Here is a 13966-nt window from a genome sequence, read left to right as displayed (position 1 = left end):
TGCAGCACAACATCTATTATTTATTTATTTATTTTTTACTAAGGCACGTGACGTATAGAAATACTGAGGTACAAAATGCAAATTTCTGCATAAGATTTTTGAAATACTCATTTTGGAAAATGAACGTGAATATCATCTTCCAGAACATTCAGCTTTTAGCTTGTTTTTTCTTTTGGACCAGTTCAACCAGCAGCTTGTACCTAGCGATGCAGTCTTCCTGTAGGAAGGAAAAGAAGAGGTGGAACAGTTACAACCTGTTCCTGTGTGTGCAGCTGCACCAGCAGGGTGCGGCCTGGGCATTGGCCTATGCCCAGTGCTAGTTAGGTGGCCTTGTGTCCATGGCCTTGTCCCGGCCCCTTCTGGATTTCCTGGGCAGGCCCAGCTTGGCACAAGGCAGACCTGGTTAGCCGCATTGGACAGGTGAAGGAGGAACTGGTGGAAGCAAGCGTGCCCAAGGTGAAAGTGCTAACCAAGGGGTGAGAGCCCAGGGCAGCTGTTTGTGAGGAGTATTCTCTTTACCAGGTTCGACTTGCTAAGGACAGCTATTATGTTACATTCCACTGATATCACCTGCCACTTCAGAGAAACCAAGAAACTAGAGACCCAGCAGCCACAATATTACTCTCATTTGTGTCTACCTCTCCCTGGGGGCCTCTGAAACCTTCCTGGGTGGGCCACATCAGCCCGTCCCCAGGACACTGGCCTGCAGGGAGCTCTGGAATATGTGGAATGCTCTATCCTGCTGCCTTGGCTCAGCTGCCTGGAGGTGTTGTACCTTCGGTGGGATTAAAGCAGGGAGGGGGTGATGGTGGGCAGGGGCTTCAGAATTCTCACATTGATCTCCAGGTACTTTCCAGAATTCATTCTGTTTCTGTTCAAACAACACTAGCCTTTGTTGAGCCAGGGACTGGGTAAGTAATTCTGTCTAGAGCAGGTGACTTTATGAGGTGTTGTGGACATTCCTTTCTGAGGCCTGCAACATGGCCGTAGTGCACAAGCATCTTCCAGGAAGTGCCCTTCCTGCATCTGCAAAGACCACTCACCTATGGTCTTTAAAAATATCAGTGTTTCCTCAGCAGCCATGTGTTCCTAGCTGCCCAGTGTATGGAACCAACCTAAGTCTGAACACATTAGCCCAAGTGCTGAGCTGAGAGGTGGCAAGGCTCCGCCCAGGCGCCCTACATCCCCATGAGAGGGCTGGCAGGAGCCTCCACAGCCAGGCTGGGCGCAGCTGCTCCGGGACCCGCTCCTCAAGTCAAGGCTTATGGGAACCCTGCCCTTTCCTGGCTGAAAACAGGACACTTCCAAACCCCTAGGCAATGGGTTTCTGAGTGTTCTGTCCCAAGGAATCCACAGTTCCAGCTCCTTTATTTCCAGCCATTGCCAATTCATTACACATAAAAATGCTGGTGTCCTGACTGACGCGAATGAAACTCAGGGGAAATAATTACTTCTGGCAAACCAGTTGGAGAGAGTAGGAGAATCTGTGCTTCCCAAATAGATCAACTGCTAATGGTTTATTTTTCTCCCCAGGAACTCTCAACTTCATCATCTTAAAGTAGGTGATAGATAACTAGACCTGTGCACTCAGGGACATGCATGGCCACAAGCTAGATTTTTTCCAATTAAAAAAAAAATAAGAATGTAAATGAGCATCAGTATGCCCAGAAGCTACTAAGTGATAGGCACAGAAGGCACTAGAGATTGGTTCTTTTGATTTCTGGCATTCCTGATGCCTCAGACTGTGAGAACTCCAGGAGACGAGTGTGGCGGGAAAGGGCATGTTGAAAAGATCACACCCTGAAGCTCTATAGCTCCAAACTGTCAGATCCCAAGCAGGGAGAGCACCGAGCCTGGGGCAGGGGCTGGCTCTCTGTAGGAGACAACCCTTCTTCTCTTCTGAGATTTTATTTGAGAATGACCTGCAGGTGCACTTTAGCAGATACTAAGAGCTGTAAACAGGAAAGAAGTCAATTATAAACAGCCCAGGTTACAGAGGGCAGGTCAAGACCTAAATGTCAGTCCTACACTGACCCCACCCAAGAGAGTCCTGCCTTAGAGCCTGGGGGTGGCCAGGTGCTACAACCAGGTCCAAATTCACATCACAGAACTGATGGTTATCTTGATAATAGCAAGGTAGTTCTACCCCACGGGTCCCTTTGGTTTTAAGCCTTTTACAGAGCAAAGAGGGCCTTGTCATTTTATGACCCATCCCACTTCCAACCATGGCCTGCTGGCTGGCTGCTGCTTCTGTGGTGAGGATGATGCTCGCGCCAGTTCATGCTTCTTTCAACTGCCTGACTGAGTAGAGCAAACTCTCAAGGAGCCTGGCATATTGTAGAGGTGAAGTGAATGTTCCAAAAATGGAATCTTCTCTGGGAAAAATCAGCTAGTCTGTATAATAACTAAATTTTTAGCTTCTTGACCTCACTTACACCCACCAATCAAATGATCACACAGATTCATATGTTAAGGAAAAAATATGCTGGAAGATAACTGGCAAATATGAGAGCAGACGGACAGCTGATGACAGATTTGTGTGTGACAAATGAAGTAGGTACAGGGACTGTAGCCACGTTGGTGGGACTCTGTACCAGCATACAGTCACCTTTCTCCCCATTCACTTACCTTGCTCTTAGCTGGGACACATTTGGCTATTTTGTCCCAACGGTCAGAGGCCCCTTTTGGATACTGCTGTAATGCCATTTCCAGAAGCTTCTGCTGATTCTGAGTCCATGGCTCCTCTGTAGCATGAGTTCTCTCTTTTTTCTGGCTCTCCTCATCACTGGATTCATTTTGTTCTGATATGTCAAAGTCCTTCTGCCTCTTTCCTCTACACTTCTCTGGCTCAACCTTTGTTACTGCCTCGAGCAGCCTGGCTGCTTTCCTCCTCCGAGGCCGGATTTCAGTGTCTGCTTCCTGCTCTTCCTCCTCCACTGCCCTTCCTGCATCTTCTCGCTGGGTGATGATGTCATCTGGCAAGGTGGTGGCTGTCTTGATGGGCCTAGAATTGTGAACTGTAGATCTAAGTTCAGAGAGTCTGACCATCCCTAGGAAAGAAGGCCACAGCACACAGATGACTAGGCAAGGTAAACCCAGGCAACAATGAAAACAGGAGCTGTCTGCCACACATGGGGCAGTGGGCTAGACATTCTGCATACCTTATATTTTTCATACTAATCTAGAAAGATAGGTATTGTTATTTTAATTTTACAGGAAAATCTCAGAAAGCAGAGGAGGTGGGATTTGGACCCACTTTTGTCTGATTTCTTTCCTCTGAGGGATACTAGATATATAAATATGATCAAAGAACACAAGGATCTCTCTGCAAAGGGACAATGTGATATTAGGTAAGGAAGGACATTCTTTATACTCCAGCATTTTCATTATATCTGTTAGCATAACTAAAACAAATCAGGCAAGATTTATACTATGCTGTCTCTGGCATGCACATGAGTAAATTATTCTGTAGCTATTAGAGGAATTCTTAAACATAGAAAATTTTTACTAAAAAGTTAACAAAGGAAGAAATGCAAATAGCTTATAAATGTTTGGGGTATGCAAATTGAAGCAACAAACTTCATCTTTCAATTATTAAATTGACAAAGACAAGAAAGTATGACAATGTTCAGTACTGGTAAAGATGCAGAAAAACAGGTGCATTCATGTGCTGGTAGTGAGAGCAGAAACTGGTCTTATCCCTGGGCTTTTAGTAAAACATTCTGTGTTGCTATTAAATACTTAATAAGCTAGTCCAGGAAGTGTTTGTGATTTTACTTAATTCTGGGGACTGAGGATGTGGCTTGGTGGTAGTGTGCTTGCAGAACATGTGAGAGCCCCTGGGTCTAATCCCCACCACTGAAATAAACAAATAAATAAATAAATAAAATTTACTTAATTCAAATTAATTTAAACTTTAATTTCAAATAGCTCTAACTGGCTAGTGGTTAGAATATCAGACAATAAGGATAAATCTTTCTGGAGGACAGTTTGTCAAATGTAGGTAAACCTTGAAATATGTTTACATAATGACTATTTTATTTAGAGGAGGTTCTCCTAAGGAAATAATTATGTATGTACAGAATATCTAGCTATTAAGAGGCAGTATTTTACTTATCTCACATTTTGAAGTGATGGTTTCTTTCTTTTTTTGGGGGGGGTCAGCTTTTTTAAAATAAAAGGAAATTCTGCATGTAATAAAAATATTCAAATAGTGTAAGCTCTCTGGGTTCCCAGGCTCCTTCTTCCAAGGCAATAAAGGATTGGGGTGTGAGATAGAGTGTATGTGTGTTGAGTGTACAAATGTCTAGAAAGAAACCAGTAAAGCACACACTGTGCATCTGTCTTTGCTTCCCCCTCTTTGTGTCTGTGGCAGTACACATCATTTTTAGTGGCTATGAGTGGATCTGTCATGATTGACTGAAATAACGCTTTACAGATAGATATCTGGTTGGTCCTTGTCTGGTGTTGAATGCTACAAACAAACAGCATTTCTCAAGCATGAGCTTCATACTTTTTGATCACGTGTTCTATCAGAAGAACACTTTTGAATATATAATTCTAACATATAATATTTACTTATTCATAAATTATATTAATATATTATAAATGTTCATAATGAAGCACACCCACAAAATAAAATAAATTTAAAGATAAAAATGAGAAACAACAGTTATCTAAAATTTTAAAAATGTTTTAAAAAAATTCTATTTGAAGTAACTTTTATTATTTGTCAAGAAGTTTTATTTGAGGCTGGGTGTGGTGGTACACACCTGTAATTCCAGTGACTCGGAGGCTGAGGAAAAGTTGGAGACCATGACCTCAGCAACTTTGCCAGAACCTGTCTCAAAATAAAAAGTAAAAAAAGGCTGGGGATGTAGCACAATGGTAATCAATCACCAATACCTAAATAAATAAATAAATAAAATTTAAACATTAAAAAAATCTGTGTGTATGGGGTTACTAGGAATTGAACCCAGTGGCCTTTTACCACTAAGCAACATCCCCACTTTTTTTTTGGTTGGTGTTTGTTTTTCTTTGGTACTGGGGATTGAAGACAGTGCTACTTCACCTAGCTATTTTTATTTTTATTATATATTTTATTATTATTTTTATTTTTTAACTTGAGACAGGGTCTTACTAAAATGTTTAGGGTCTTGCTAAATTGCTGAGGCTGGCCTTGAACTTGCAATCCTCCTGAGTTGAGGTATGGGCCACCATACCCAGCCCTAAAAACACTAAGTGAAACAAAACATCACTATGAAAATATTATTAATATTAAAAACAAAGAGACTGAAAAGTTGTTTAATATTGGGTAAAATACTAAGTTAGCAGGTTAGTTCCAAATTCTGTTTATTTTGGTGTCTGATTTTTTTAATTAATTAATTTATTTTAATTAGGTATATGTGACAGTAGAAAGTATTTTGATTCATTGTACACAATTGCAGCACAACTTTATTTCTCTGGTTGTACCCAATGTAGCATCGCATCATATGTGCAGTCATACATGTACGTAGGGTAATGATGTCCATCTCATTCCACCATCTTTCCTACCCCTATGCACCCTCCCCACTGCTCCCTCCACTTTGCCCAATCAAAGTTCTTTCATTTTTCCTATGCCCCCTGCCTCCCATTATGGATCAGCATCCACTTATCAGAGAGAACATTTGGCCTTTGGTTCTTTTGGGATTAGCTTACTCCGCTTAGCATGATATTCTCCAACTCCATCCATTTACCTGCAAATGCCATAATTTTATTCTCTCTCTCTCTCTCTCTTTTTTTTTTTTTTACTCAGAAAAATTTATTGAATTAAAAAGGCAGAGCAGAAAAGAGAGGATGAGGGGTAAGAACAAAGACTGCGTCCTGTGGCAGCATTCATTCCTAGGTATTGGGGCAAAACTTAAAACAAATGGAATTCGCTACCTTCTTGATATGACATGTAATTCCTTGCTTCTTTCACATTCTTAAAAGAAAAAGCTTCATATTGTTCTGGGAAAAAATTAAAAGCAACTCATAAATTAGTGTCCCATATTCATCTAGAAAGAGGGTAAATGAGAATGCCTTATTTCACAGGTTTTTCCAAACATCACAAAACTAAAGATAATATGTCAATTCTATTTTTTTTGCTAAACATAAATCTATAACAAAATGAGAGCCATGTTGGCAAATAAAGGGGTATGTTTTAGATGATATATACTGGAATGCAGAAAGCAGCTGGTACATTGAGACCAATGCTGGATCATTAATAGCAGGTCCACCTTTGGGTTATCACTGTTAAGTTTCAACTGTCAGATTGTGATCCTTTGTGAGATCAGATCAAGAGATAGTATAGTCAGTTTCTCAGGTGGTAAATCTAACACCACTTTGAGGAACAGCCATCCCCTTTACTGGGATGGAGCTATGTTGTGTTATTCAATGTGCAGGGCTCAGTGAGGGAAACACAGATTGACTGGTGTTAATAGAGGTGACAGCAAGAGGAACAGCAGTTACCCTGTGTTCCTGATGCCTGGCTTGTGCTCCTACCCTTAGGAAGAGGACCGAGTAGTGCATGGGTACAACATGATAAACAAAGCCTAATGAAGCAGGAGCTTCCATGTTTTAACACAGGTCTGTGTTGACATTGTCTCAGGTGGAATCTGCCCACCAAAGTAACCTTTTAAGGAAGAAGCAGGCCCAAGCTGAGTTCCACATGCTGGGTGAGCCAGATGACTTCTGTGCTTTGGTCAGTTTCTTCAATGGGGCAGATTGGAGCTGCCAGGTTTTTAAAATCATGCTTCATCTTGAAGGGCACGGTCAGTTCACCCTCCTCACGTTGGGGGGTAACTTTGATGAAAATGCCCACTTTGTTGGCCTTTCTGAAGGCTATAATGTCAGGATCATCCTGAAAATCCTGGGGTTCTGCCAACTCATCATATTCTGCTGCTGCATCCTTGCCAGCTAAAATGAGCTCTTTGGGAGGCGCCACCACCTTAGCAGTGCTATTGATATCATCAGGATCCCCCTTCTCACACTCAAACAGAGTCGCATGGGTAAGGTTTTCCACAGGATTTGTAAAGGGCAGAAGGACCTGGCTCTCTTCCATGTAGCGAAGATTGGGAATTGACATGATTCTCACTTCTGGAATATAATTGACAGCAACCAGTTGGATTTTAAATTTGATAGATGTTGTATTAAATTCTGGCTTGCTCAAATTATGTTCACATTTTTTGGCAGTGCAGGGATCATTTGATCAGAAGATGTTTGTGATAAGGATAGACTTGTGAAGCACAAATTGGTTGGAAGTCAGGCTGTAAGAGGCGCTGCTGAAGGGTAGTCACCTCTTTTAAATTTATTGGTCTTGTGTAATAGTCTTCAGGTAGAGGTTTCACTTCATCCATGGCCTGAGTTGGCTCAATCTTTATCACTTTCTGGTCCTCTCCTTCTTTAAGGGAAAGCCCAGCAAGGATACTGATGGATACACCAGCTTGTGGTAGCTGAAGCCTGGTTCCAAGACTATATTTGTCCGAAAAAGCCAGAGGCATATAGTTTCTACGTTGTGCCAATTTCTTGCGATCTCACTCAACCTTCTCTTTCTGAACAAGCTGCTGGTAATATTCAATCAATTTGTTCATCCATTGTGTGTGAAGATTTTCTGGTTCCTGCCAACCACCACTAGCTACAGATTTGTCTGCCATGCCCACATCTCTAGATGTCCAGTGACAAAATCCATAGGCCAAGTAATAGGCTTTCTTCATGGTGGTTTTGGTGGTTTTTGGCTGGGTCATCTGGGAGCTGTGTGGAGATGCTTGTTGCCCGGGTAAATAGTGTGTGCATGCAGCCAGGACAGTCAAAGCAGTTGGCACATCTATTTTTTTTTTTTTTTTTAGTTTGGCTTCAGCTGATGGCATATTTTCTAAGCAACTGGGACAATAATGGGAGTCCACCTCGTGACACACACATTCCAGCAACTGCAGCTCGCTACAATAGCGGCAGAAGCAGAGCTGCCAAAGCGGGCCCAAACCTTTCTCCTTGGACTAGATAGAGAACCGGCTCAGACTACAGCAAGGACGCCATCTTGGAGAAGGAGGAGCCAACCTTTATTTTCTTTTAATGTTCAGTAATATTTCCTTGTGTATTTATACCACAGTTTCTTTAACCATTCACCTATTAAAGAGCACCTAGGTTGGTTCCACAATTTAGCTATTGTGAGCTGAGCTGCTATAAACATAGATGTGGCTGTGTTATTACAGTATGCTGATTTTAAGTCCTATGGGTAGAGACTGAGAAATGGGATAGCTGGGTCAAATGGTGGTTCCATTCTAAATTTTCTAAGGAATCTCCATACTGCTTTCCAGAGTGGTTGAACAAATTTGCAATCCCATCAGCAATGTATAAGCGTGCCTTTTCCCCCACATCCTCGGCAACACTTATTGTTGTCTGTATTCTTGATAACTGCCATTCTGACTGGTGTGAGATGAAATCTTAGAGTAGTTTTGATTTGCATTTCTCTAATTGCTAGAGATGTTGAACATTTTTTCTTATATTTGTTGATTGAATGTATATCTTCTTCCAAGAGGTGTCTGTTCAGTTCCTTAACCCAAATTATTGATTGGGTTGTTTGTTTTTTTGAGTTCTTTATATATCTTGGAGATTAGTGCTCTATCTGATGTGTGTGTGGCAAAAATTTGCTCCCCAAATGTAGGCTCCCTCTTCACCTCTTTGATTGTTTCTTTTGCCAAGAAGCAGCTTTTTAGTTTGAATCTAGCCCATTTATTAATTCCTGATTTTATTTCTTGTGCTTTAGGAGTCTTGTTAAGGAAGTCGGGGCCTAATATGATGTGGTGAAGATCTGAGCCTACTTTTTCTTCTATTAGGAGCAGGGTCTCTGATCTAATTCTTAGGTCCTTGATCCACTTTGAGTTTTGTGCATGGTGAGAGATAGGGGCTTAATTTCATTTTGCTGCATATGGATTTCTAGTTTTCCCAGCATCATTTGTTGAAGAGGCTATTTTCCTCCAATGTACGTTTTTGGTGCCTTTGTCTAATATGAGATAACTGTATTTATGTGGGTTTGCCTCTGTGTCTTCTATTCCGTACCATTGATCTACATGTCTATTTTGGTGCCAATACCATGCCAATATTGTTACTATAGCTTTGTAGTATAGTTTAAGGTCTGGTATTGTGATGCCTCCTGTTTCACATTTCTTGCTAAGGATTGCTTCAGCTATTCTGGGTCTCTCATTTTTCCAAATGAATTTCATGATTGCTTTTTCTATTTCTATAAGGAACTATGATTTTTTTTAATATTTATTTTTTAGTTGCAATTGGACACGATACCTTTATTTTATTTATTTTTATGTGGTGCTGAGGATCGAACCCAGGGCCCCACACATGCTAGGCACAACCCTAGCCCAACGATTGGATTTTAATTGGAATAGCATTGAATCTGTATAGCGCTTTGGGTAATATGGCCATTTTGACAATATTAATTTTGCCTATCCAAGAGCCTGGGAGATCTTTTCATTTTATAAGGTCTTCTTCAATTTCTTTCTTTAGTGTTCTGTAGTTTTCCTTGTAGAGGTCTTTCACCTCTTTTATTAAATCAACTTTTTTTTTTTTGAGGTTATTGTGGATGGGGTAGTTTTCCTAACTTCTCTTTCAGAGGATTCATCACTGATGTACAGAAATGCATTTGATTTATAGGTATTGATTTTATATCCTGCTACTTTGCTGAATTCATTTATTAATTCTACAAGTTTTATGGTGGAGTTTTTTGGATCCTCTAAGTATAGAATCATTTCGTCAGCAAATAATGATAGTTTGAGTTCTTCTTTTCCTACTTGTATCCCTTTAATTTCTTTCTTCTGTTGAATTGCTCTGGCTAGAGTTTCAAGGACTATGTTGAATATAAGTGTTGAAAGAGGTCATCGCTGTCTTGTTCCAGTTTTTAGTGGGAATGCTTCCAATTTTTCTCCATTTAGAATGATGTTGACCTTAGGTTTAGCATAGATAGCTTTTACAATGTTGAGGTATGTCCCTACTACCCCTAGTTTTTCTAGTGTTTTAAACATGAAAGGGTGCTGTATTTTGTCAAATGCTTTCTCTGCATCAATTGATATAATTGTATGATTCTTATCTCTAAGTCTATTGATGTGATGAATTATATTCATTGATTTCTATATGTTGAACCAACCCTGCATCCCTGGAATGAACCCCACTTGCTCATGATGCACTATTTTTTAAATATGTTTTTGTATGTGATTTGCCAGAGTTTTATTGAGAATTTGTGCATCAATGTTCATCAGGGATATTGGTCTGAAATTTTGTTTCCTTGATGTGTCTCTGCCTGGTTTTGGTAACAGGATGATACTAGCTTTGTAGAATGAGTTTGGACAGGTTACCTCCTTTTCTATTCATGGAATAATTTGAGGAGTATTTGTATTAATTCTTCTTTGTAGGTCTTGTACCACTCAGCTGTGAATCCGTCTGGTCCCAGGCTTTTCTTGGTTAGTAGGTTTTTGATGGTGTTTATACTTCCTTGCTTGAAATCGATCTGTTTAAATTGTGTATGTTCTCTTGATTCAGTTTGGGTTTATCATATGCCTCTAGAAATTTGTCGGTCTTTGAGGTTTTCTATTTTACTAAAGTATAAATTTTCAAAACAGTTTCTAATTGTCCTCTGTACTTCAATAGTGTCTGTCTTGATATTCCTTTTTCATCACAAATTTTAGTAATTTGAATTTTCTCCCTCCTTCTTTTCATTAGGGTGGCTAAGGGTTTGTCAATTTTATTTATTTATTCAAAGAACCAGCTTTTTGTTTTGTCAATTTTTTGAATTGTTTCGTTACAATTTCATTGATTTCTGTCCTGATTTTAATTATTTCCTGACTACTTTTGGTGTTGGTTTGTTCTTTTTCTAGGGCTTTGAGATGTAATGTCAGGTTGTTTTTGTTGACTTTTTATTCTTTTAATGAATGAGCTTAAGGCAATGAATTTTCCTCTTAGTACTGCCTTTATAGTGTCCCATAGATTTTGATAAGTTTTATTGGAGTTCTCATTTACCTCTAAGAATTTTTTAATCTCCTCCCTAAATAATTTTTTTTATCTCCTCCAAATGTCTTCTGTTATTCATGCATCATTGAATAGTGTATACTTTAGACTCCAGGTGTTGGAGTAGCTTCTACTTTTATTATCATTGATTTATAATTTCATTCCATCATGGTCAGATAAAATGCAGGGTAGTATCGTTATTTTTTTGTATTTGCTAAGACTTGCTTTGTGGTATAACATATGGTATATTTTGAAGAAGGATCCATGTGATGCTGAGAAGAAGGTGTATTTGCTTGTTGATGGAATATTCTATATATGTCTGTTAAGTCCAAATTATTGATTGTATTATTGAGTTCTATAGGTTTTTTGTTTAGTTTTTGTTTGGAAGATGTATCCAGTGGTGAGAGAGGTGTATTAAAGTCACCCAATATTACTGTGCTGTGGTCTATTTGGTTCTTGTGTTTGAGAAGGGTTTGTTTGACATACGTAGATGCCCCATTGTTTTGGGCATAGATACTTATGATTGTTATGTCTTATTGATGTATGAATCCCTTAAGCAGTATGAAATGTCCTTCTTTATCCATTTTCACTAGTTTTGGTTTGAAGTCCACTTTATCTGATGCTTGTTTACATGGTCCATGTGAGTGGTATATTTTTCCCACCCTTTCACCTTCAGTCTGTGTATGTCTTTTCCTGTGAGATGAATCTCTTGAAGGCAGCATATTGTTGGGTCTCTTAAAAAATCCAATCTGTCAGTCTATGTCTTTTAATTGATGAGGTTAGGCCATTCACATTCAGGGTTATTATTGAAATATGAATCATTTTCCCAGAAATTTTGGTTTATTTTTGTCTTTTAACTTGACTTGGTTTCTAGTTTGATTGGCTTTTCCTTTAGTGTAGTTCCTCCCTTTGCTGATTTTCACTGTTTTTCATTTCCTCCTCCTAAAATATTTTGCTAAGGATGCTCTCTCAGGCTTTCTCACTGTCAATTCTTTTAACTTTTGTTTATCATGAAAGATTTTTATTTTGCCATCAAATCTGAAGCTTAATTTTGCTGGATGTGATTCTTGGTTGGCATCCATTTTCTTTCAGAGCCTGGTATGTGTTCTTCCAGGATCTCCTGGCTTTGAGGGTCTGGGTTGAAAAATCTGCTGAGATATAAATTGATCTCCCTCTATATGTGATCTCATTCTTCTATGGCCTTTAAGATTCTATCATTTTTCTGTGTGCTAGGCATTTTCATTATAATGTGGATCTGTTGTAATTTTGTACATTTGGTGTCCTGTAAGTGCCTTGTATTTGATTTTCCAATTCATTCTTCATGTTTGGGAAATTTTCTGATATTATTTCATTGAAGAGATTGTGCATTCCTTTGAATTTGAATCTCTGTGCCTTCCTGTATCCCAGTAAATCTTAGATTTGATCTTTTGATGCTGTCCCACAATTCTTGGATGTTCTGTTCATGGTTTCATACCATCTTCACTGTGTGGTTAACTTTATTTTCAAGACTGTATACTTTGTCTTCATTTTCTGATGTTCTGTCTTCCAAGTGATCTAGTCTTTTGGTGATGCTTTCTATTGCGTTTTTTTATTTGGTTTATTGTTTCCTTCATTTCAAGGATTTCTGATTTTTTTTTTTCAGAATCTCTCTTTCTTGAAGTAACCTTACTACCTGTATGTTTTAGTTGTCAATGGACCTTTATTTATTTATTTATATGTTGCTGAGAATCAAATCCAATGCCTCATACACACCAGGCAAGCACTCTACTACCAAACAACAACCAGAGACCTGGTATCTGATTTTTAATGATCATCATACATCATATAGTGTATGCAGTGTAGCATACTATTGGCTCTTCTTACTTGACTGTAATATTCATTTTGCAATCCAAATTATAGGGATTTTCATAGAAATTTTCCTTAAACCAATTGTTTTGTAAACTAAATGGAAAGTGTTATATACTTATATTTACCAAGATGAGCTTTGTTTGAAGAATTTACAGGTTAAAATTGTACTTTGAACATTTTCATTAATTTATTATTATTATTATTATGGCTCACTACGTTGTTGAGGGCTGGCCTTGAACTTGAGATCTTTCAGGCCTCAGCTGCCAGAGTGATTGGGATTATAGGCACGTGCCATCATGCCAAAAGACATTTTTTAATCTGTAAAAATGAGAGTTTTTATATGTCACATAATTTTGGCCACACACACACACACACGAAAAAAAACAAAACAAACAAAAAAACCCAACCAACTAATAATAAAGCAACTATTTTAATATCTGTCACCAAATTAACATTTTTTGATGAAAAATATAAAATTTAAATTCAGTATCTTTTTAAAGCACTTTGTTAAAATATTAGGAAGACTGTTTAATATAAAATAATCACATTGTTACTCTCCATCTTACTAAAAAGTATCCCTGAGATTCTAGTACTATCTCCACTTGATGAGATATTTTCTTGTAATATTTGAAAGTGAAAGGATGAGTGATAAGGCCACCCCAACCTGTTAGCACTGTGGAATTTCCATTCTTCCTTTAGGAAATTTCAGTGTCCTCTGTAGCAGTACCATTTTATAATGGACACAGTAAATAGTGCTGTTTATATATATATATATATACACACACACACACACACACACAATTCCCTTCTCACTGTTTTAATATAAAAATAAAAATAGGTAGAAGCCAGGTTTGGTGGCACATGCGTGTAATCCCAGCAGTTGGGAGGCTGAGGCAGGACTGCAAGTTCAAGGCCAGTCTCAGAAATTTAGCAAGACCCTGTCTCAAAATAAAAAACAAAAAATAAATGGGTATGTAGCTCAGTGGTATAGTACCCTGGGGTCTATCCCTAGTATCTGCTCCCCCCACCCCAATATTGGTAAAAATCTTAATTTAGTCTTCCTATACTCCAAAGGATCATTTTGCCTATG

General features: G+C 38.8%; 1 protein-coding gene and 1 pseudogene across 1 annotated transcript in view; both read right to left on the bottom strand.

Moving 5' to 3' along the window:
* Positions 1 to 13966, bottom strand: part of Dnajc1 (DnaJ heat shock protein family (Hsp40) member C1) — a 222567-nt gene continuing 208601 nt past the window's right edge. Inside the window, exons 11-12 of the mRNA XM_046423045.2 lie at positions 2629 to 3050; positions 1 to 217 (exon numbers count right to left, since the gene is read on the bottom strand). Of these exons, the coding sequence (XP_046279001.1) occupies positions 149 to 217; positions 2629 to 3050 (491 nt within the window). The 3' untranslated portion in view covers positions 1 to 148. The remainder of the gene's footprint in view (positions 218 to 2628; positions 3051 to 13966) is intronic.
* On the bottom strand, positions 3057 to 13191 carry LOC131423341 (dynactin subunit 4-like; annotated as a pseudogene).

Source organism: Marmota monax, unplaced genomic scaffold, assembly GCF_021218885.2.
Source record: "Marmota monax isolate L192 unplaced genomic scaffold, Marmota_monax_Labrador192_F-V1.1 WCK01_AAM20220418_F8-fsc00098, whole genome shotgun sequence".
NCBI lineage: Eukaryota > Metazoa > Chordata > Mammalia > Rodentia > Sciuridae > Marmota > Marmota monax.
The sequence above is the reverse complement of the archived record's forward strand: the minus strand, read 5'-3'. Positions and strand labels throughout refer to the sequence as shown.